At 39.1% G+C, this 25,025-nt stretch overlaps 1 protein-coding gene across 1 annotated transcript; it reads right to left on the bottom strand.

The window, feature by feature from the left end:
- Window positions 1-5,299: 5,299 nt before the first annotated feature.
- On the bottom strand, window positions 5,300-25,025 carry GHRHR (growth hormone releasing hormone receptor). Its single transcript, XM_039726544.1, has 13 exons — window positions 24,969-25,025; window positions 20,904-21,009; window positions 20,242-20,349; window positions 18,956-19,056; window positions 16,253-16,350; window positions 14,666-14,798; window positions 13,209-13,362; window positions 11,909-11,969; window positions 11,734-11,803; window positions 10,110-10,201; window positions 9,502-9,631; window positions 8,016-8,056; window positions 5,300-6,185 (listed from the first exon to the last, which is right to left on the bottom strand). Exons 1-13 carry the CDS (start codon window positions 25,023-25,025, stop codon window positions 6,032-6,034), a joined length of 1,305 nt encoding a protein of 434 aa, XP_039582478.1. The 3' UTR covers window positions 5,300-6,031.

The raw sequence follows: 25,025 nt of genomic DNA on the forward strand, positions 1-25,025 counted from the left end.
TCCTTCTAAGAAAGGGGGCAGATGTTTTAACTGGAAGTTCACTTTGGAACTTTCTGATCAACACTTGATTTGTGCTGTCCATCTGTCCATCAGTGACAATGGTCAAACCTCACACCCAGAGAAGAGGGGAAGCTCAGGGCAGGCATGTGATCTGCTTCCCAGATTCCCCCTGGGCATTTTCCAAATGTTCTATTCATTTATCCAACCTTGTCTTGAACCCACTTAGACTTTGCCTCTCTGGCAATGCTTTCAGTGTTGAGCAGGGTGTGAGGGAACTTTTCAAGGAAAAACCCTTTCATTCTACCCTGATGTTATTAATTTTCCTTTAAAATGTTTCATTTTCCCTTATGGCATTTTACCTTTTCACTGTAGGTCTCTCTGACTGAGAAAGCTCAGTTAACACAGAATAAACAGAATATCTGGGGGTTGTTTTCCCATCAAGCTGATTTGGACTCAGAGTTCTGTTTTACTCGCTGTCATTATCTGTTCACTCAGGAGATGAAAAAAATCCTTAACTTGTTAAAGGCACTCTGTGGATTAGGTGTGGGTATTTCTCTGGTTTCTAAAATCCCTTCAAATCATCAGAAATTAACTCTATTGCCAAAACCAGGTGTTTCTACAATTTCCTGTAGATCTGATCCTCTGGAACATGGGGCATTTTCTGGCTGGAAACACGAGTTATGAAAATAAAACTTATGCTTAGGAAGGGGAGGAGAGGTACTACCTCACCCGATCAGAAATTAACTCTATTGCCAAAACCAGGTGTTTCTACAATTTCCTGTAGATCTAATCCTCTGGAACATGGGCTTTTTCTGGCTAGAAACCTGAGTTATGAAAATAAAACTTGTGCTTAGGAAGGGGAGGAGAGGCACTACCTCACCCTCTCATCATTTCCTAAACTTGATTTAGCTAAAACAGCTGGAGATAAATCTCATTCCCAGTTTAAAGGTGTGGTTTTAGTTTTTCCTGAACCAAGAATTCAAGAATGAGTCGGAAGGGACATTAAAGATCATTTAATTCCAACAAAGAATGAGTCGGAAGGGACATTAAAGATCATTTAATTGCAACCCCCTGCCATGCTCAGGGACGCCTTCCATAGACCAGCTCTGCACAGGCGCAAGAATGAGTCGGAAGGGACATTAAAGATCATTTAATTCCAACACCCTGCCATGGTCAGGGACGCCTTCCGTAGACCAGCTCTGCACAGGCCCAGCTACAGTATAGATAAAATGGTCTGAAAAATTAACTGAGTATTATAGAGGAAATAAAGAAACACAGATCCATTGGAGACATTTGTGTTAAAAAATTAAAGATATATTGTATGTGCTCCTGTCTCTTTAAGAAACATATTTATTGTCCACTTTGACACAGTGGTTTTGTTCAACCACATCCAAAATGACAGGAAAATCTTATTGATCCATAAAATTACAAATAATATTTTAGCACTTTTTTGTTGTACTGTTAAATTTCAATATACATTAAAAACTGGTGGCATTTGAAGCAAAATATAGTAGAAATAAACATTCCAGTCATTTAATTTATGTCACAAAATATGAACATGATGTATTTTTATTTGCAGCTAAACAATATTATGTTCTGCAAGCCCAAAAATCATGAAATATTCATAGAAACTGCAATTCTTTTTTTTTAAGCTCTTTACATATAGGATTTTCGTAGTGTGCCATAAAACAATTTCCACTGACCAAAATCTTCGCCATCATTCTGACTAATTTTGCAGTGAGCAGGATCTGATTAAAAACTTTGTCCTTTAGAGACAATGGCAGAATTGAAGAGTACCGTATTAACATCTTAATTTGATAATACCAGAGCACAACTGAAGCCAGACAGTGCTGGTGTAAATGTGATTGTGTCTCTTGCTACCAAAGCTGATCTCAATTTCAGTTTCCAGAGCTCTCCCTGACCATCAGGGAACAGCAGAATCATCATTAAAGGAAGTTCCAGGCTTGTTCCCACCCCATCACAGACAGACAGAGACATTTCCCTTTTCCTACAGGCATCACAGCACATCTGGGATCTCACATGCAAGGATTTCAGCTGCAAATTGGTTCAGGTAACAAATTATGCCAGTAGAATTTTTATTACAATAATCAATCTAAAGGACCTTTGGGCCACTTTTAATATTTTTATGTTTTCTCTTCTCCAGTGTCCTACTCTAAGGTCAGCATCATCACTTTGGGACATCCCTTGGAAGAGGTTACTGCAACAGAGATTGAATCATAATTCAAATAAAACAAAGTACTGAACAGTTATCCTTGCTTCACTGAAAATTGAAATTATTTCATGATATAAAAACAATAATAGTGACCTTTCCTTGATGTCAGATAAAGACAGAAGAACCTGAAGTGTTCTCTGATAGTTTTTATGAGATACGCTCTTTAATTTTGTTAATATAAATTATATTCTGTTAGTAGAAGAGAATTTGCCATTAAACTTAGCAGTTAGAGTGTGTGGGGAAGTATGTAAGGCACTAAGCTAGACAGAAAAAAATCTGTGTAAAAGGGTTATTGCTTCACTGAGTGAAGATGAAAAAATAATGACAAAACTAGTGGGCAAAAGCCCAACAGAAAATGCCATCTGAATGTGAATGTAAAAGAAAATAACCAAGTGCTGCCACAAAAAAAAAAATGGGATATTTCCATTCAAAAAACTAATTGGAAGGGATTGCTTATTTTTAGATATCTGGCAGGTATTTCTGAGGATAGGAGCAGAAAAGTTAACCAATATCATACAGTGAGTTGTAGTAAGACACTAAGTTCAAGACTAAGTTATTTAACTTACACCTAAGCTGGCAGAAACTTGAAAATTAACACCTAAAACTGATTTTTTTTTTTTTTTTTTTTTTTTTTTTTTTTTACTTCTGCAGCCTGCAGTGAGATCAGCTCATACCCCCAGGCCTTGAAGCACCTTTTTATTTCTGTCTTTACTCATTGCATTGTAAACCCTGTAGCAATTTGCACACCCTGGGAATAATTTTCTGTCTTCAACCCAGTTTTTTGTTGCTCTGGCCCTACTTCAAGTGAAAGTAAATCACACTTACCCATATTTATTTTTCAAAGGTTAAGGAGTTTCTGCTGCTTATAGTTTTCATATTTGTGTTATCAAACCTTGCATGTGACAGACAAGAACGTGTAGAAAAATAATCTTATGTGATAAGTGTGCACATGCTCCTAAACTCATGTTAAGGCCATAAAAATAATCTAAATTCAATGCAATTCCCATCCTGAAAAGCTGAATTGCTTCAGGTTTTGAACCCTGCTCAACATTTTATATTCATTATAGGATTTAGTAAAAATGTAATGCAATCCTAATCTCCATGTCATGCCTTGTCATAACTGATATGAATACTCTAATTAAATATTTTGAGCCATATCTTGTGATTTTAACCACTTCTGTTTCCAGATTCAGCCATCCCCAAGCAGAATATTCCCTAGGGCTTATTTCAGGAAGGGAAAAAATGATATCTTTAAGATTCCTGCTCTTTTTCATGCTAGAAAAAGCTGAGATGACAGGAGAAGGACAAAGACTCACTCAGTGTGTAATAACCCTATTTAGGTGACAATGGATGCCACAGGTACTGGAATGGAGCCAGATAGTTGCTATTATAAATGATACAGAACCAATGGAAATTATTTGGGCAGACCAACTATATTTGATGCAGAGGGATTTGGGTCAATCCCTTAATCCAAATTTCTCTAAAAACAAGAGCCCTGAGAAGTCCCTGTGTTCATATTCCTTTATATCTGTTACTAACCCATTCTTTTAAGTCAGAGTCAATGTGGAAACCCCATTTCAGAATTTCACAGCCTAATTACAATCCAGAAAATCCATTTGATATGGTCAAGAGTCTTAATATGACATTTTAAAACACTGTTGGAGACAGGGAGGCCAGAAAGTGCCATCACACATTCAGAAATCAGCTGAGCCTCACAGTGCTTGATCTGTTCAGGAGAAGAAGGAATTTTTTTGGTTTTTATTGCTTTTTGTCTTATGCCTTTAGAGCATGATGGTATTCACAGTAAATTTGCTGATTGTCCCACCAGCAGCAATGCAGCAGCTGCACGAAATTTTCTATCTAAACATTTATGGGGAGAGATGGGTAAAAATTACCAGTCTTTCCTGAGTTATTATCATTTTAGCTGATAGAGACCCTAATCCTGGGGAGGCTGAAAAATATTCCTCTCCAGGATAGAGCTCATGTTTGCTGGTTCTGCCACTTTTCCACCAGAGCTGGGTGCTGTGGCACACTGAAAGCCACGAGAAGGCTTCTCTCTGTTAGCCCCTTTCTCTCCGCCCAGATGAGCTTGAATTCTTCTGGATAATGGAAGGAAACCAGTAAAAACAATGTGCTGGGCTTCACATTGTAAAATGTGTTCCAAGGAGCCACTTTAGAAATGGAAATAAACTTCTCCCAGCCTCAGCCATTGCTGCAATTTTTACAGGTAGAAGAATAACAGGGGAAAAAAAAAACACTTTTTTTTTTTTTTTTTTAATGAAAGAGGAAAATGCCTCCAGGACAATGAACTTTTATAGAAAAACTAGGTCAAGCAACTTTCCATTTCTTCAGGTTAGCTGTAATTACCTTCAAAGCAAATGGAAATTTCTGATTTTTAATCAGAAAAAACTCACTGAAATGCTCAGAAGAGCAGGGTGAAGTGTATTGATGCAATGATCCTCACTGGTTGGTCCAGCTTAACTTTCTTCACCCCTTTCCAAGCCCTGATATTCCCATCAAAAAGTTTAATCAATCTTTTAATCTACAGGTTACAATCACTTTTGTGGAAAAAACCAAAAACAAAATAAAACAAAACAAAACCACTCAAATCCAAACACTGGGAACCCAAAAAAAACACTTTTTTTTTAATGAAAGAGGAAAATGCCTCCAGGACAATGAACTTTTATAGAAAAACTAGGTCAAGCAACTTTCCATTTCTTCAGGTTAGCTGTAATTACCTTCAAAGCAAATGGAAATTTCTGATTTTTAATCAGAAAAATCTCACTGAAATGCTCAGAAGAGCAGAGTGAATTGTATTGATCCAGTGATCCTCACTGGCTGGTACAGCTTAACTTTCTTCACCCCTTTCCAAGCCCTGATATTCCCATCAAAAAGTTTAATCAATCTTTTAATCTACAGGTTACAATCACTTTTGTGGAAAAAACCAAAAACAAAATAAAACAAAACAAAACCACTCAAGTACAAACACAGGAAATCCAAGTTTATTTTCACGCTTCTGAATCTTTTACAACACTGGAGAGCAAAAACAGTCACACATAAGAAAATATTTAGCAATATTCCTAGCAGTCTCCCAGTCCATCTCCTGGGGTCTCATTCTCTTTCTGTGCAAAAGTTGGCTTTTTCTTTTCATTTCCTTGCAAAGAATTTCCTTAATGATTATCATATGGAGCCTTGGCCTTCCCAATGCCTCCCTTTCCTGCTACTTGGCTGTCAGGAATTTTCTAACCTGTAACTCCTGAAATAACATCAGAACCTGAGAGCGTTTTATTGTGAACTTTAGTAGAAAAAGATTCAAAGAGAAAATGTAAAAAGACAACATTGAAAGATTTTCTTTAGTCATGGTGTTGGAGTTTAGCAAGGCTTTTGGTTTATTATTTGTGTGTCTGCAGAATCAAAACATGGAACAAAGCTTGAACTGGCTGGATAGACTCCAGCACCCACTAAATTAGAATTTAATTCTGTTTTCCAGAGGTGGTGTCACTGGAGGGTACTACTTGTGAAAGTGTAGAAGTGAACCAGAACAGGTGATTTTTATGTTTGCTGTGGTGCAGGGTTATCACTGAGAGGGTTATTTTGTGTTTAGAAGGTCAGTCAGGGTTTAATCTGTCCTTGCGATGCTTGTCCTGCAAAAAAGCTCCATGGTCAGAATTGGAGGATCCTGTTCCAATTTGCTCAGGATAAGCTGCAATAGTTACATTTGGTAAAATTTTGTTTGTTTGGTTGGTTTTTTCCCCTCCAGAGCCCGAGGCCGTTTTCAGCACACAGATGTGGTCATTTTCACCCCGGAGCTGGAGGGCACAGTCCACCTGGTCCTCCTCCACACTGGCACCAGCCCGTATCTCTTCCCGTGCCACCTCCGGCCGATCTCCGTTTGCACCTCAGGAACAAAGGAAAAGGCTGTTTCGTGGTTGAATTCTGCTGGGGAGCACACAGTGGGAAAGAAGCAGGACAGAAAAAGGGACTAGAAAAGAACTTTTTAAACATCTCTGTCCAATTGGTTTCATTTTTAGCTGATAGGGAGAAGTAGAATCCTGTCTCAGCATGGCCATCCTTCTGCACTGATGAAAACTCCTGAAGTTCTATCAGTACTAAGCTTGAGGTCTCTAGCACTATAAACCATTTTCTCAATTTCTAAAATGTCTTAGCTTTTTTCCATATACCTTCTCCTTTTTTTTTTAATATTCCTATGGATATTTATTCTACCAGCAATCTCACCAGCATAGTCTACCCAATTAAAAATATTTTCTCCACATTGCCTGCTCTTTCTCAGTTGCTAAGGGATGTTGTCTTGGTTCCATCTGCTTCTAGAAAAGTATAATCTGCAGCAAGTTTCTTAATCAGCATTCTGCAATTTGTGGCCGGGAAATAATGCTGCTTTGGCATTTGAGATGATGAGGGGAAAGCCAGCAGCAGTCAGGAGAGGTTTGCTGTGTGTTGTTGACAGCTGTGGCATTGTGTGTTGTATCCTGGCATGTTCACAGGAGCACAGAGAGGGCCCAGGCCACCCACTAAAGCCTCCTGTCACATCTGATTCTTGTTAGGAGTGTGCCTGCCCAGATGTTTAATAGGAAGGGAATTTCTGTATGGAAGTGCTGTGTGTCTGGAAGTCGAGCTGGATTTGTAGCTGTGGTCTGTGGTTAAAAGGGATTATTAGGGTTATTAATAAACTAATGACAGGATTTTTATCTAAACACAAACATCATTAGAGCAGCCAGTAATTCATGGTCATAAACTCGACCAAAAGGCTAAGAATGTTAATATATTTCAAAACATTTAATTTAATATTTCAGGAATTTCTGATATAATTCAGAAAGTTTGGCCCATGGCACATGTAGGTGATTAAATACTGTTTGGAAGCTTAATCAGCCCTTGACTTTAAACTTAAAACTGGAAAATGAAGGTTTAGTCAGTACAGTCCAGGAGTCTAGAGTGACCAAGGATGAGATTTATCTCCTAAACACACCTTTGGCACTCCAGGGATACCCTTTCTGGGGAGAAGGGTGGGTATATATGGAATTCTCCTTTACAGGAACTGCAGACAGAATCCAATAGAGTGTTCGTCTGAAACTGAATCCCAGTCATATTCCAAAGGAGCAACCTCAGCTACTCTGGAGTCAGAAAATGAGGGAAAATTCCAGAGTTTCAACATATTATAAAATATGGAGGATAAATTTTCTGTATAATTCCTTTAAGATGTATTATTATCACATCTAGACTGTGTAAATGGACCTGGACACTAAGCTAAAAGGAAAGATTCCTCTCTGATCAACAGCAAAATTCTGACTTAAATATTTTAAACAGATTTACCAACATAAAGAACATAAAGAAATACTGAGTTGCTTCATGAGACTGTCAAAAACACTAAAAAAACATATATTTCACTGTTGGGGAAAAGTATGCAATTCTTTCCAATTTAAACATAGACCTTTAGTAAATGGAGATGTCTCTGCTTCACTGAAGCAAGTTATATTTTCTGATCTGGACTTAGCAGGAGTTTTCGAAGCCCTGCTATAGGAAAAAAAAGTGCAGAAAGGATCCAGAATACTTGACAAAATAGCAAAGTAGTAAAAGTTCATTTCTCCACTAGATGGCTTCATTCCCATGAAGATCATTGAAATGAAATTCATCAACATTGTTACCCATGTAACAGCCATAAGAAAATGAAAGATTTGGTTATCTTTTGTATGAAACTGATTGTTAACTACATATTTGCCACTGAAGGCAATATTGTAGAAGATAAATCGGATATAGTTTCCTTACCTCTTGGTTCAGGAAACAGTAGAGAACTGCCACAATAAACCCCTGAAAAAGACCAGAAGAAAAAGTTTAACACAGTCTGAAAATGTTACTTGCATTATCTGCCTTCATGGTATGTGAATTAGTGAGTATCACTATTGGTGGGAGATTGCTGGAACTTGAAAGATAATTTATGGATCTCCAGTAAAGCTGAACAGATTTAAAGATAAACACCTGGTGAGTGGCATTTCATCAAAATCAGTCACATACTATGAATTCACAAACGCGATTGATGGTTATGGAAGTGTGGTCCACTCTCCAACCCAACACAGTGACAGCTGATTCTTTATGCACTCTAAAGAAAGTAAAACAGAGACTGCTGAAGAGGATCCATGGATGGAGCTCACACAGCTCTCCAGTCAAATTCTGTCTCTGTAGACCACCAGATGAGATCCAATTCTGGCCTATTAAATGTATTTGTTAAGATTCTGAACTAAAGTAAAACCAGGACAATCCTAGGAGGTCAAAGGAGCTGTACAACCAGATCCTGGCTAAACTCCTAAAACTTTTATTCCATCAAATTATTCATTAACTACTCATTAACTCATTGAAGGTCTCTTCCCTGTACAAAAGGTCAGGATTAATGGACAGAGTTTGTTGGACAGGACTGACACAACAGATTCAATCCTCAAGAGGAATAAACCAGCACAAAACTCATGGATTGTTGGTGATGCTCCCTGAGAACCATCCCATGAACAATCCCATGGAATCATCCAGGGAGAGATCTGTTCCCTGGGGAGGTTTGGTGGCATTCCCACAGCTGCTGCTTCGGACTGAGGTGCAGCACAGGGAACAGGAGGGACATAAAGGGAAATTGGATCCTGCCAGCTCATAGCTCAGGCAGCAAAACCATCTGGAGGGGACACCAGAGCAGTTTTCTTGTGGGCATCAAGCTCCTCAAGCTGTCCATGCCCTGTGTGCCAATCCAGAGCAGTGGGGGGTATCAAACCAATGTTTGCAGGAGGGGAAGGGATGTGGCATCCCTTGGGACAGCAGCTGGTGCACACACCAGGCACTGCTTGATGCTTATGTTTAATTATCAATTTATTCTTTGACAAATAATTAGCAAGGGGGTTAGACCTACAACTTTGATTGGTTCTGAATTATTTAAGTCAGCCCAAGTCAGCTTGAATTTGTTAGTGAAGTCAGGGAAGGCAGGTGGACAAGTATTGGTAGCAAGGAAGATTTTCCACGCTTGACTTTGGTCCCCCATCCAATTTACACACTTATCTGAAATTTTGTATTTGTAAAATCTGGAGGCCAGCCTAGAGCCAGGTAGGATTTGTTACCTCTTCAGACATTTTAATTCAGCAAAGAACCAGGAACTCTGTGAGCAGACACAGGTTTCAGGATCTAAGGATTCTTTTTGTGCAGTTCTTGTTGTCATGAGGACACAAGGCTAAAATGGAAAAACTGGTAAGAAGGAACCAAAGGATCTGTGGTAATTTTACCTGAAAAGAGCCAATGCAGAGCTCCAAATAAAGCCGTACTCCCAGGCTGGTATATTCTGGGAGGAAGTTGAAGACAATGTAATGGGTTCCAAACAAAGGAATTAGAAGCAGAGTCGACCTTGAGAGACGTCTAGCACAAGAGATGAGAAGAAATAAAGTAATATAATTTTTTCTAAGTAAAAACTAAGGCACTCAGTGTGCCACAGTAGTGAGCAGAAATGAAAAAGAAACTAATATATATAAAAATATATATAAAATAGAAATAAATATGCTGGCTTCCTTTACAGGTCTCATACAGAGAAAGACAGATCTAGAGGTTTAATGTCAATTCAATTAATTTAGTTGTCTCCCCACTGAGTTTAATTGGAAGCCAGATATCTGAGCTGATCTGAATACATCTCTTTGGCCAATATAGGGTGACTTGAGTCTCAGCCTTTGACTAATTTCCTTTGGAATGGGATAAGGTTGCGAATTCTAAAATTTAATTCCAGTTAAACTGAGCCTGTCTGTGACACTGAGCAAGTACTTCTCTGTTTAAAAAAGACAACATAACTTTTTATTATTATAAATAAAATAATTGAGTTTTTAAAAATTATTCCATACATTACCTGTACTGAGAAGAATTATTGAAGTTGATTTGTCTAGGGTCTAGTTTTTTCAGCAGAATTCTGATGATGTTGATAAATAGAACAAAATTGACCTGTTCACAACATTTTAGGGGTGGGAGGGAACAAAAAGAAGAGGTTAATTTCTGATGTAAAACTTCGAAGTGAAAATCTGGTAAATTGTTTTTTGGTTTTTTTTATTTATTTTAGTTAGAATGTAATTTCTGCAGTTTTAATGTAAGGTCTTTAATACTATTCCTTCTGGCATCATTCAAGAATTTAAATAAGTTGTATTCCTTCTTGAAGAAATGGCCGAAGATGAAAACTTGAGACTTTCACTTTGTTCAGCAAAATATTTTCATCACTAGCTTGTGTGACTCTCTTTTACCTTTTGTAGCTCAAATCAATTGGATTTTCCTTAGAGACAAACATTGCATTAAATTCTGGCTGATCTCTCTGGGCAGTATTAGAATTCTTCTGCCTAAATACCTCTACAATGAGATATTTCCATCAGAGCTGATCACCCTGTTCTGCCTTTGCAGCCAGTGTAGAACCAGCCAGGAGAGTTAATAGAGCTTCAGGTGGGCTTGGGGCAGCTCACCTCTTCCCAAGGTAGATATTTGTTTTAAATCAGGTGAATCTGAATCTGAAACTTGCCAAAAGTGCATATTTCCCTTTGTTGGCTCTGAAGGAGCCCTTGAGGAGCATTAGCTCAGCTCCAAAGCAGTTAAGGTCAATCCTAACTTGCAAATCAATTCTTCTACAGTTGTAGTTTGGCACAGCTTTATGCATAGTCTGTGAGGCTGCTCAGATTTCCATGATCAGAGGGATTTTCCCCACGCATTTTTGGAGTGTCTGTACACATCAGCTCTTCCTTAGGTGAGGCTGAATGTTTAATTTTGTCCAAGAATGTCTTCATTTTACCAGAAAGTCCAAACTCATTCTATCCATTAGTGATGCTCTATGTCAATTCTAGCAGAAGAAATAACAGAGGTAGAAGGACATGAAGTATTTTATCGAAACACAGTGAGCTCTGGCTAGAATTTTACTTCAGATTCTTCACTCACATTGTTTGTGTGGATCTTTAAGGTCCCTTCCAACCCAAATTCTGTGATTCCATACCCCTCATTTTCATGCATCTGTCCTCCAATTAAATTAAGTTTTAATAGCTGACCTTAAGGTCACTCATTAACTGCGTTTTCAAACACTGCTTGGGTTTAATGACTTGTGGGAGTAAACATTTATGATAATCATTTAAAGCCCATCAGTTTATTCAATAAATGCCGGGCTCAAGAGCTGTTATCTGTTGTCAGCTCTGAACAAATCCTATTTCCCTTGTCAGTTTTGTATTAAAATTTATGTCAGATTCTGAGCTCTTATGCTAAAATTTTATTTTCAAATATATAGAGTATTTAATCCACTCACTTGCTATTAATTTCAACTAAACTGACAATTCTAGGAAAGTTTCAATTTGTTTGAAAGATGAACTTTTTAGTTAGCATTGGACACAGGCAGTTAACAGTAGACATTTACCTTTCCTCTTCCTACAACTCATCAAAGAAACCTGATTTTAATATAAAAGCCTTTTTTTCTTGTAAGTAATATCAGCAAACTCAGAAGTACCTACCCCCACAGAAATTATAATTGGTCCTTTGATTAGCCACCAATAAGGAGAACCTTGATTAATATCCCAGCATCTGTGAACATGATAGCAAGTTTAGAAAAAGATGAGTATGTAATCACAGCAATCAATTAAAAATGTAACCCAAGGATATAGAATAATGTGGGAAACAATGACTTACGCTGTGTCTTCAAAGTAGAATTTTGTCAATATCCATATAAGGGTGAAAAGTGTTGGAAAGCCTGTCAGACATTTTAAAATAAGGTATAATTAATCCAAGACTTGTCCACTGAAACTGTGCTGCAATGATACAGATCAATAACTTATGAGAGCTGGAATTATCTTTTGGAGTCAGTTCCTGTGGCAGGAATTGTTAATTGTTTTAAACACAGTCCCTAAAACACAAAAAGTGATTCTATTTGCTGAGTTGTCAGGCCTTTCTTAATCTTTGGTGGCAACAGACATGGATTTCCCTCCCTGAGGCAACAAAAAATTCCTCTGGCCAAGTGCATTCACCTGCCATAGAGGTGTGCTCTGCTTTTTCCTCCCCACAGCAGCTCTCTGTGGGCACCCACTCGGTTTCAGATTTCTAAGTCAGAACAATTCAATTTATTCCAGACAACAACAAAATCAGAGGGAGATGTTGCTGTTTCACTGCCTGTCCTGTTATTTAGTGGACAGAGCTGCTTCATACAATGGCCCAGTGCAAAAGATGGGTTGTAGAAATACCAGGAATAAAAAAAATTCCTGCTTAGGAAAAAACAATTCCCTTTCCCAACCTGTGTAACCATTCTGCACAAACAGGAGCAAGGCACATTGAACTCTGGTGTTTGTGATAATTCCTTAGAGGTGTTTTCAGTGGGGTGAAGAAGGTTAAGGCTGGAGGATGTCTCCTTGTGCATTCTCAAATAGAATTGATTTCCCACCCCTTTCACAGGGGCTTTATTGCCATAAAAAACTTGATTGCTTCTGGCTAGTATGCACATAAAAATAAAATGGAAGTAAGGCCCAGATTAGGTTCTTTAGTTAGATCAATTGGGTACCACATCCAGTATTTTTAATGGGAATGGATCATGGAATCATAGAAACATAAAGTTGTAGAGTAATAGAATCATAGAGCCATGGAATCATGGGGTCATAGAATGGCCTGGGGAAGAAAGCACCTTAAAAATCACCTGGCTCCAACTCACAGGGACACCTTCCACTGTCCCAGATCCCCATCCAACCTGGCCTTGGACACTTCCAGGCATGGGGAGTCCACAGCCTCCCTGGGCATCCGGTGCCACGGTCTCACCGCCCTCACAGTATGGAATTTCCATGTCCCATCACTCCATTCCTTGGGAAAAGTCCCCTCTCCAGCTTTCTTGTACCCCCTGGAAGTTGCTCTGTGGTCTCTGTGGAGCCTTGTCTTCTCCAGGCTGCACAGCCTCGTTTAACACCTTGCCTTTTACTAATTTTCTGTAAAATCCGTGAAAGCCTACCCCAGCCAAAGAGAACCAGCCACCAAAAATATCTTCTTCCATGAGAAAGGGATGAGAGCAGCAGGCAGTTCAGGTAGAGAGCCTCCACCAGCAGCCACATGAAATTGGTCATCATAAAGTAATGGCAGAAAACCACAGAGATCTTGCATTCAGTCTGAGGAACAGGAAAGTCACAGTTTAGGTATTGCTTGGAGATACATCTCTTTGGTTTGACCGTGAGGTAGACATCTGTGATATTGGCTGAATTCTACCAAGAACAAGAGCTTTAAACTGATGTTTAAACTGAGAGCTTCAAATGTAACATGGATTTCTGAGTAGTAAGGCTTTAGCCATCATAACACCTTGGAATCCCCTCTGCATTCTGCTTTCTATCTCTGTGTTAGAAATATGACTTGGGCTCCCAAGTGTGGCATTCACATTCTCTGGAAAAATCCCTTCGCCCAGGATTTTTCTCCTGGGAAGCTCAGAAGCCTCAGAGAAAAAGGAAAACAATTCTTATCTCATTTGCTTCTCCTGTGTTTTGCTGCTTTGGAATGTGTTTGGACATTGTTTACCCACAGGTGATTGTTTCATTGGTGTCTGGTGTGAATTATTTTGTCTCATTGGCCAATCAGTGCCAAGCTGTGTGGGGACTCTGGAGAAAGTCACGAGTTTTCATTATTGTCTTTTTTAGCATTCAGTAAGTAACCTTTCTGTATTTTTCAGTATAGTATAGTATTATTTAATATAATATAGTATCATAAAATAATAAATTAGCCTTCTGAGAACATGGCGTCAGATTCATCATTACTTCTTTCACTGTGGCACCCTGCAAATACAATACCCAAGCATGTGATCTCTCACAAATTCACTGCCTTGGGTGTACCTTCAGTGTCAAATGCTCCTTGAATAAAGGTTCAAGGTTTTCTCCTTATGCTCAGCTCTAAAATTCTGTGTGGTTGTGAGCAATGCAGAACCATCCCATAAACCTCTGCTTGAAAACCATTGCCAAGGTCTGGGGCTGGATGAATGCTAAATTCATTGCCTGGTACCTTGAGTGCTTTGTGGTTTACAGAGCAGAACAGGAAATCAAACATTTCCAGAATAATAAGCTTTAAAAGTTGTTCTTTGATGTACTCAGAGATCTTTAATTTTAGGCTTCAGATTATTGAAACATAACAGTGTAATGGTACTACTTTGTTGCTATGTGAAAGTCCAGATTTCATTTAGAGTGCTGCAACATCACAAATTGATGCTTTAAGAATGTAGGAGACCATAATATGGTACATATTTATGGAAGTAAATTATACTGAATGAAAGAATTTTGTAATTTTCATTACCAGGTTAGAAGGAAAAAAAAAAGAAAAAAAAACCAAGCAAAACAATAAGTAGTAAAAAAGAGCATGAAAAGTGAAACCATAAATAAATGGTACATAAAAACATCAAATACCACAATATCCTGCTTTTCATGTGCTTACTGTAGAGAAGCTGCAGTGATCAATGCCTTCCTCCTGGAAAAGGACAGCATCCTTAATGAAAATGGCAATAGCCTTTAAGATGAATGTAAAAAAGAGCTGTACATGGATATAATTCCTGGGACAGCGAAGCCTCCTGGAAGAAAAGGAGAGATCCCTCTGAGTTAATTAATTTACTTGTGCTGGTAGTAATTAAAATAAGCAATAAGCCCTTGTTTTATCTCAGGTACTTCCAGACACATTTAGGAAGAACATTTTGATCCACTGAGCTCTTTCAGAGAGAGGCAGAAAACTTCCTCATGTGAAGCAAATCAGCCACAATCTACATCTTAATCTCTTTCCTTTTAAACCAGAATTACAGTTTTTTTTCCTTTACCAAAGTTATTTTGATGATATAAGTAAAAGCACTGAAGAGCTTTAGAGCAATTTGGCACATTTACTTTAAATTCAATTTGCAAATCTACCTTAAATTCCCAGTTAACTAAGATTAAATTTTTGCTGTTATTATATACAGATTTTTGAGGGAGTTATACAGCTTCATGTTTTCATCTGGAGATGAGGACTTGAGTTAATAATCAAAAAGTTCCACTAAAAGGCAAATTCTATCCAGACCCAGTAATCTGAGGGTCACCTAATCTGAAAGTTCACCTGGAGTGTGCAGAATTTTATTGCTGACCTCAAATGTCAACCCCATTGTTAATTATGACTTTTTCCTCCCTATTACTACGTCTCCTTATGTCCATTGTTTCTTTCTTTCCCCTCATTTGGGCTGGTTTGTTTTCCTGAGGTCAGAGTGGATGTCAATAAACATATCTGGTGGCTTCCAGACACGAACTAGGAACCAGCAGAGGTCAAGAAATTTTCCCTAGAGAACCCTGATTCTCACAGCATAATAATAAAACTCCTGCCTTTTTCTTTCCTCTTTTTTTCTTTTTTTGTCTCACAGAAATACAAGAAATAAGCAAAGATCAATAAAATAATCCCACATGGTGGCAAACATTAAATCTACATTACACGATAAAATATTTTAAATACTCTTAATTAGACCTGAATATACCTATAAATATGTATAAAATACCTAACTCAGTAAGAAAGAATTCTCACCAAATGTGACCAAATTCTGAAACAAACTTTCAAACATGTCTTTAGTGGTAAACGTTTCAATAGTAATCTATACAATGCCATGGGAACTTTCATTCAGAATCAAGTCCTTTGTGTATATTCTTATTAAAAATTCCCTGGTGCCATAACAGGCAGGCATGCATAGTTTAGGAAAAAAAAAAAATCTTCATTCCAGCCTAAAGCAAGTAAATTTTTCTGTTAGTTCTTCAGGATCAAAGTGAGTATCTGAGTTTTGCCAAGAGACAGCCAGGATTTATTTCCCAGATCTAAATCTTCTTATTCCTGGCTCTCTCTAATGCCTTTTAATTTCCAGCTTCAGTTTCATATTATTTAACCAATATGACTGGAATATTTTATTTTTATTCACCTGGATTTCTATTTCTATTATTTTGTTATGTCTAATGTTGTCTTCCATAGTCTAAGAAATTAAGAACTGTGAAAAGAATTGAGGTTAGAGGACACCTTTACCTGAATGCAATCAGAACTGTCACAGCAATGATGAGGGAGGTGATGGACACGCTGTATCCCACAGTGTAGATGATCTTTATAGTAGAAAAGTAGGATTGCTAGAAAAGAAAAGAACAATTTGTCACACAAGTTGCTGTTAAATAACAGCTTTTTTACTGATACTGTCAGTTTTGCTTTGTTTGGTGCTTCCATTCTGTTGACATCCCTGACTGCCTCTGTTCCCCTCTTCTTTCCCACAGCAAAATTCAACTTAAATCACTCATTATGTTTCTTTTGTGTAGTCCCATTCCATAGTTATGTGGATACAGCCCAATCTGATGCTGAAACATGTATTGGTCAGGGTAGTTTGAAGCTCATTCAAAAACCATAAAAACCTGCACCAGTCTTTGAAAAAGGCATTGTTCAAAATTTTATGCAAATTTTATAAATGCTGTGCTCTATACCATGTTTTCTCCCCAGCAGTAGCAGGACAATGCTGCTAGCAGCATGATTAATACTGAATTCTGTCAGCCTATCTCTATTTTTCTCCTCTTTCCTACTCTCTGCTTCCCTACTTCCATTTTTGCTGCCTATTCCTCCTCTCAATTTTTATTGTGTTGTTATGGGTTGATTTGTTGTTTTCTTTTTTCAGGTGTTGTTTCTTTCCTCTGTTTTTCTTGCTGCCAAACTCAGCTACTGCTCTGTTGGAATGTCAGTCAAAATCCATTTCAATTTAAGTGGCTCCTCTATCAGACACAATCTGAGTAAAAATAAGTTGACTTCAACTGTCTCAGAGGAAAGCAGAAAACAGAATGAAAAAGCTCTAGGCTGCAAATCTAACTCCAGTCTAACATGATCTGTCTCTTGGGTCCCATTTCAATGCTTTTATAACCTAAAATCTGCACAGCTGTGAAGTACATTTCTACAGTTCACTTGGGGAAGGGGAGATGCTCATTTTGAGCCTTAAGTGGAACTTTAGGCATTATAAGACTGATATTTATTTAATGTATTTATGTGCTTAAAAATTAGCTGCCTAAACATGAGTCTGTAGTAGAACGAGAAGAGCCTGGCCACAGGGCTGATCTGTTTAATTATTAATACAAACCTGGTTTTTCTCATCCTTTTTCTTTTATATTTAATGAAGGGAAACAATCTCAGAAGACAATTCAAGTCTTTAGAAAATCAGACGTTATTGGTTTCTGTGACCAACAAAAAGGATCTATCACTACACCTGCCTTAAAAAGGGCAGGTCATAGACTCATAAATCCTTGACTGGTTTGGGTTGGAAGAGACCTTAAATATCATCTCATTCCAACTCCTGGATTAGTAGAGTGAAATCTTTTATGCCAAGGACTTTGCATCCAAGTGTGCAGATTTATGATTATCCACAGTCTGATCCAATGGGCTGAGCTGTTATCACTGCTCAGAGCACAGCAGGTGCACCCTGAATTTAACTTCCAGTTCAATTTTATCCATAAGAAACCAGATTATCCTTTCTGAGAGCATGCCTCAGTGGGAATGCAGTAAGTGGGGACAGCCAAGAGATATCCCTGCAAAATTCCCACCTGATCCTGACTAAAGCACTAAGACAGATCCATGGTGCAGAGATCAACTCCAACTTTCCCAGTATTCTTTTGAGACAGAAGAAGTTAAATGGGGTGGAAACCAGGCATAATGGGGTTTTTTTGTCTAGTGGGTGAACTGTGAGTTGTATAGAATTACCCAAATCCCTGACTGTGCACAATTCCAACCAGAGCTCACTGAAGCACCTCAGAGCTCCAAAGCTTGCCAGGAAGTCTGGATGCACCACTCCATGAGAAACATCAAAACTGTGCTAGGTTGACCACAGCTGGCAACAAATCAGATGTGTAAAAGAGAAAATAATCAACTCCTTAAGTGGATAAACCTACAACTGAGGAGTTTCCTCTAGGTGGAATAATGGAATCATCACAGAATGGGTTGGGAGGGATCTTGAATAACATCCAGTCCCACCCCCTGCCTTGGGCAGGGACACCTTCCACTATCCCAGGTTGCTCCAAGCCCTGTCCAACCCGGCCTTGGACACTTCCAGGGATCCAGGGGCAGCCACAGCTTCTCTGGGAACCTGTGCAAAATCTCCCCATGGTGATATGAACCATGTTTTTATCCTTATCAATTAGGGGTCAAGCACTATATTTTCCCTCTGCCTTTAACCTCAAGGTATCACCAACAATGAAAGTCTGGCTGAAGAAATATGTCAAATTCTGATCTGCATTACAGAGATTGCAAAGATTTTGGGACTCTTTTTTTCCATTGTTGAATTAGATATTTCATGCAGGATGAGACACCCAAAACCCCTCTTTTCCTTACATTGCTAAATTTTTAACAGTGGTCTTTTAATAGCACATTTTCTGTACAGATGCTGTGATACTACAAATTCATCTTGCTGACTGACATTACTGAAACGTCTTAATACACATTTATGAACATTTTGTGATACATCTTTGTTTGTTATACTTGTGAATTTACAGCTGGCTTTGTTATTGTTACACCTGAATAATAAACCATTCTCAGTTATCTTACAAAATAAGTAAAAACTGGAATTATTGACCAGACTAAAAATTGGAATTATATCCCATACTTAGAAAGAAATTTCAGATTCTTCCTAGTTTCCCTCTTCAGGAATATAAAGGAATACTATAACATCAGCACACCACTCACATATATTTGTGTAATTAAACTTACTTCTTCAAGAGGAATCTCATCTTCTACTGGACAGGCCACATGGTAGGGAGGGAATGGGTCAGACCAGCCCTTTTTTGTGCAGTTTCTTTTTATCATCCCAGCTGAAAAAGAGGTATTTAATTTTCTCAGTGGAGGACGAGATAATATGGAAAATAAAAACCTGGAGAAGACCTTGGGCTGATACAAACTTGTACCAGGAGAAGAGGATCATTAGCATCTCACAGAGTCAGTAGGACAATTTTCCTGTGCACATTCAAGTCATCAATACAAAACTTTGTATTTTATTTATAGACAAGCAATGGGAAGAAGGGAAAGAACAAAGGTGATGGAGTAGAAGTGGGAATGACTAAGGAAGGAATTATATCAGGCACACTGGAGAAGAAGCACTGCTTCATAAATTTCTGTTCTGCACAGCACTCATCCTTCCACCATATCCCTTCTCATTCCCACCTCCCCTAGGGCCTTCTCTTCCCTAGCAGATCAGAAGCTGGCATAAGCAGCCCCTTCCATGAGGACAGCATGCTTCCACAAAAAAAATATATTTATGAGTCAGATGAAGGAGAAGTCAAAAATCCCAGGGCAGGAAATGAATCTGCACAGATGAAAGGGATTTTCCTTATCCCTCGTTTATAAGTAGCATGTGTTGAATGTGGCAGAGGTTGGGTTTTGCAGTTTCTTTTTCTTGTGGAACTGCCAAATCCAGGTCTTTCCTGGAAGGTGGTTTGCTCCTTGTGGGCTCACATTTTGTTACTGGCTATGCTCACCCAGAGAGGGAGCAGACACAAAGGTATTTGTTTGCAGTTTTGTAACACATGTGCTGCTCCAAGGGCTAAATTCTGCTTTGTATCTCCAACCTTGGTCTTAAAGAACAATCACATTGTTCATTCCTCTGCCTTTCATTTCATCCCACACCAATCACAGCATAAATCTCGAGAAACCCCAAGCTTAAGTTCTGACCCAGACAGCCTCCAGATGAGCTTTGTAGAAAACTCAAGCAACAAACTGATCCCAGAGCATATGGAAACCTGGAATCACTCCCTGTATTGCAGAAGTGAAAAAAAAAAAAAAATTTGATCCAGGGTCTCATCAGAGACTATGGGAATCAAATCCACTTATGGATAATCCTTAAAATATTAGAAGAATTGCTAAGGTCCCTCAGATCCTCCTAAAAATCTTTGCACTTCTCTGATCCAGCTCACAGGAGCATGAAATTCTCTGTCTTCACCCTCCCTTTTAGAAATGCTCTTGCCATACACACAACGAGAGTAACCATGGTAGGACATCACCTGGCTCCTTCATGAAGTGAAAGAGGATGTTTGGACATGGTAAGGCAAGAATTTCTCCAGCATCTGCCTCTGGCCAGCACAGCAATTTGTCCCAAGTTCTCTTGCAACCTCAGACAGAAAGTGAAATTTATTTTTAAGCATGGTTAAATTTGAGCAAAATAAAACCCCAAACCTTTTTAAACTCTGCCACTCCACCCCTTCCATATCTTATAAATATAGTTTAGCCACAGTTTTTATTATGAGAAATAAACACCCCCAAAGTGCTATTTAATCTGCTTTAGTTAGACCCCTGTGTTAGACTGAGGTGAGTTTTCAGAAAGAATGCAATAAATGAAGAGTGAGGCTGGAAAAAAGATCAGATCACTGTAATTCCTCAGGAGTTGCCCTATTTTTAAAGATCAACACACCCTCACAAACAAGCAAGCATGATGCCAAGAAATTGGACAAGGGCACAAGGATTCACTCTGATAAATTGACTGTCCATATTTGAACGTGAAGGACTGTGGGAAAAAAGAAAAGTATAGAAAGGAATGGGGGTAGATGGAAGAAGAGCTGACAAGACAACAGCATGTGGGACCATAAATAAAACCCTCATGTCCTTTGGCAGCCTGGCCATGTCCTGACTCTGGTCCCTTCCCTCTCCCTCACACATGGATGGATACCTGGTGATGTTTCATTTCCATGCTCTTGTGGGACCTCCAGACATTCAGCTTCCTTTTTCTTTAGCTCTACCATAAAATCACATTCTGGGTGGACATTCCCAGCAACCTGTAGGGAGGAGAGTTTAGGGGCATCAGATAGAAGGGGTTGGATGGGATCCCATCAGGCATTAAGTCCAGACCTACTTTTGCATCTAACAGGGCTGGTTTAAGGGCATAGAACAGTGCTTAAGGTTTCCATCCAAAGGCTGCTTGTCTCTGCACAAGCTGGTGGTTACAACTCTGCACTAGAAAGTTTATCAATTCCTCTGGCCACATTCAAAATAAAAGATCTCTTTGCTGGAGCCTGAGTTTATCTAGATCCTGTTAAATATGGCCCCTGCCCCTAGCCAGGTTCATTTTCTCACCAGTGAAGGGCTCAGTGCTGCAGGAAATGCTGCAGAGCCTGTGCACAGACAAACCCCCACCAACCTCCAAAGAAGCATCACCATGAAATCACAGACAATTACTGCAAAACTGTCACCTGAAAGATCTCTTCACTTCAAAAGGAGTGAATCTGTTCTCTCCCTTCTGCCATCTGCCTTTCTTTACACAAGGTGGGAGGCAAAACTCCTTTATTGGAGAAAAAAAGCATTCTGCACCAATGATGGTGTAAAGAAAAAAGTGACACACAGGGTTTTAATAGCAGGAGACATTCAGTTTGTTTAGTTCTTATTTAGACTTATATGGGAACTACAGGAGGATCTGAAGGCATCCAGAGAACTTTGGGCAGCAAAAAACAAAATCTGCCCAGGCTGTTACACCCAGATTGCTGAGGATACACCCACTGGGCTGGAGTGCACAGGACTATTTCACTCAAATTAAAATATATGTGCCTTGTCCAGCCTTAACCTCTGTCCCCAGACCCCAAAGATGAGTTGTGATCAGAGACACTCTGACTTTTATCTCTTCACCCTGGCCACTGGTGCTGATGAAGCATTTGTGAATATAGACATAAAAACACAGAGACAAAACAGAAAATGAACCCAGGATGAGACTTGCATGGTGAACAGGTGGCTGGCATATGGCTCAGTTTTCTTCCACCCAGAGAAGATTAATATTCAGGGAATTTGGAAAATAACTCTCTGGCTTTCAGTTCATTCAGAGGGCAGATTTTATCCTTTCCAATAAGCTGGTCTCTCCCCTCCATGTTAATGTCCATGTCTCATGTTGGCCTGCGGAGCATTTGAACTGCATATTGACCAAAAATTCAAGGCACTCAAACTGCTGGAGAGCAGTGGATTAATTACACAGCATTTGTTTTTTCTGGGGTTTGGGCCCTGGTAGTTAAAAATGTCATTATTTCCACATGTTTGCCCTGCATGATCATCTGCTTCTCATTTACTGCACTTTTAGGAGGATGTGGTTTTCCTGCCAGATTTGCAGACAGCAGTGCCATGGATCAGTTTAAGGCAGCAGCAAAAAGCAGGGCTCCTTCTCCAGGCTGAATGGAGTTTGGTGTGTGTGAGAGGAGGGTAACTGTGGATGGATGGATGGATGGACGGAGGATGGAGCAGAGCACAGACATTGCCCTGCCCCAGGAGGAGGAGATCTGACACGTGGGATGCTCCAAGGATGTTATCCAGATGAATAAAACCAGGGAGTCTATGGAGACCCTCCATTTCTCTTCACTAAGAAATGCAGTGTCAGGCAGAATTACAGAAAATTGGCACCTGTCTTGAAAAGCTTTGCTGTCTTGATGCCTCTTTTCATGCCAACATATATTATTTCTCCCCTTGTACCCACCCTGGACAGTGACTGCAGGAAAACTCCCTAACCACGGCGTATAACAGCTATTGCAAGAATCAGCTTTATTAGTCAGTAGAAGAAACAGTCAAACCATTTACTGAAAATCTCTTTTACAACATTCTCTTGGTTCAGTGAACTGTGCCCAGAAAAACCTCAGCAGGAGGAAATGCATCCATTTGCACTATTCTAAATTATTTCTCCTGGCAAAAAGCATTGCTAGATTTTGCCTGTCAAAACTCCCTCTGCTCTTTGAAATGTCCATGGCAAAAGCAGAGCTTGTTTGGCTCATTCACCAGTCCAGGAAACTCCAGGAAAGTCTTTTTTTCCACTTTTACTTTCTAAGTCTCCAGATTGTGAGAATGCTTAATTTAGCACATGCATCTCAAATGAAAAGATGAAGCTGCTCAAGTACCAGGTATTTAAATTGTTGCCTTCTGCAAGAAGAACCAGCCTTAGGAGGTGCTGTCACAGTTTATTTTCAAGTCAGCACTAACCACTGCCTGAGCAAGCACTGAGAGGGAGATCTGATATGACAGAAACTCAGGTTAAATAAACTAAAAAGATTTATTCCACTCCCAGGCTGTGTTTTAGGTATATTTATCACCCCAAAGCACTTTACCTCTAGCAGACCCCCACTTTAAGGAGATGAGAGTCAGTCTCTCAAGCATTTCAAACCTTTCCAGGAGCAGAGTTCATGTTTTCCAGAGAAAGTATATGAAAAATTATACCACCAACAAAACCAGAGAGCTGCTTTTCCATCATTTTATACTCAAATGAGGTTTGTTCACCTATCCTCTAGTATGCAACCCATGCTAGGACATTTTCATTGTACACCAACACATAGACTAGCATTTCAAACCTTTCCAGGAGCAGAGTTCATGTTTTCCAGAGAAAGTATATGAAAAAATTATACCACCAACAAAACCAGAGAGCTGCTTTTCCATCATTTTATACTCAAATGAGGTTTGTTCACCTATTCTCTAGTATGCAACCCATGCTAGGACATTTTCATTGTACACCACTCATGGTTTTGATCAGTATATAATAATACAGAAAGCAACCCAACTTTGTAGGAGAAAATTCACTTTCTCTTGGCTAAATGAGGCAGGTTCTTACAGAGACCTTCAGTCATATTTTAAACCATTAGCACTGAGTCCTGCTATTCTACTTAGGAACAGTCAGGGAAGTGGGTTTGTCACACAGGTGGTACAGAGAAATCTCTTGTTTCACATCAGTAAAAAATCTGTTCAGATTTCACAGTGGTTTATTTTCCTCAATGAGGGAAAAAACTCCAAACTGCTGTGTCACCCCTCATAAAATGTCCCTTCAGGGAAGAGATTCCCAGGAAAGAAGAAGGGATGTAGAGGAGGCATGACAAAAGGAAGATGCTGGAGATGTGATTATTCTCAAAAGTAAAGACAATATCCTTCTGATTTGCACAAACCTTTCCTGATACTGGTGTGATCCTGGGTCTTGGTTTGCCAGTCTCTGTCCAAAGATATTACCAAGAACTCCAAGCTTTTTAATGGCTTTGGATTTCATCATAAAATGTCCCTTCAGGGAAGAGATTCCCAGGAAAGAAGAAGGGATGTAGAGGAGGCATGACAAAAGGAAGATGCTGGAGATGTGATTATTCTCAAAAGTAAAGACAATATCCTTCTGATTTGCACAAACCTTTCCTGATACTGGTGTGATCCTGGGTCTTGGTTTGCCAATCTCTATCCAAAGATATTACCAAGCTATTTAATGGCTTTGGATTTTTCTAAATCTGCCCTAAACATCTCTGCTGGTTCCACTCTTGTTACCTGCAGCATCTCAGCTGCTTACGTGCCAAATAATAGCAATGCTACCACTAAGGCAGATGAAATTGTAACAAAAAACCTGCAGAATCTGAAATGAAAGAAAACTCTATCAAAACTCAGCTGCTCTGGTGTAACAGCCCTCCTCCAGTTTTTTCTCCTGTCACTGTCTTTCAAAGCCCACACACACAAAATAAGAATTTCTCTTTATGTGTTTCTCTTTACTGAGTGTGTCATAAGAAAGCAGAGAAATAAACTGATATAAAGATCTCACAACGTGGGTCCCTTCTGCTGCTGTTCACACTTTTCATTGCATCTTGCCTTGTTTAACTGGAATCCAAAGAAAACAGAGAGAAAAGAGACTCATAAAAAATTATTTTAAAATAAAGCTGTATCTGACCATCTGCTCCCACAAGGAAATGAACAATTATTGAAACACAATGAAGTAAAAGCTTTTTTTTCCCCCCATGCAATTACTTACAAGCACTGCCAGACTCAGGGTGTGCAGAGCACAGTGATATAAAGAACAAGAGTTCAT

The sequence above is a fragment of the Passer montanus genome, unplaced genomic scaffold (genome assembly GCF_014805655.1).
Source record: "Passer montanus isolate IOZ18808 unplaced genomic scaffold, ASM1480565v1 scaffold59, whole genome shotgun sequence".
In the NCBI taxonomy this organism is placed as follows: Eukaryota; Metazoa; Chordata; class Aves; order Passeriformes; family Passeridae; genus Passer; species Passer montanus.

Coding starts and splice junctions, on each gene's coding strand:
- GHRHR (XM_039726544.1), bottom strand. CDS start 25,025: ATGAACTCTTGTTCTTTATATCACTGTGCTCTGCACACCCTGAGTCTG. Junction 16,351..18,955: donor ATGAGATTCCTCTTGAAGAA/GTAAGTTTAATT, acceptor TTTCTTTTCTAG/CAATCCTACTTTTCTACTAT. Junction 9,632..10,109: donor AATAATTCTTCTCAGTACAG/GTAATGTATGGA, acceptor CTCTTGTGCTAG/ACGTCTCTCAAGGTCGACTC.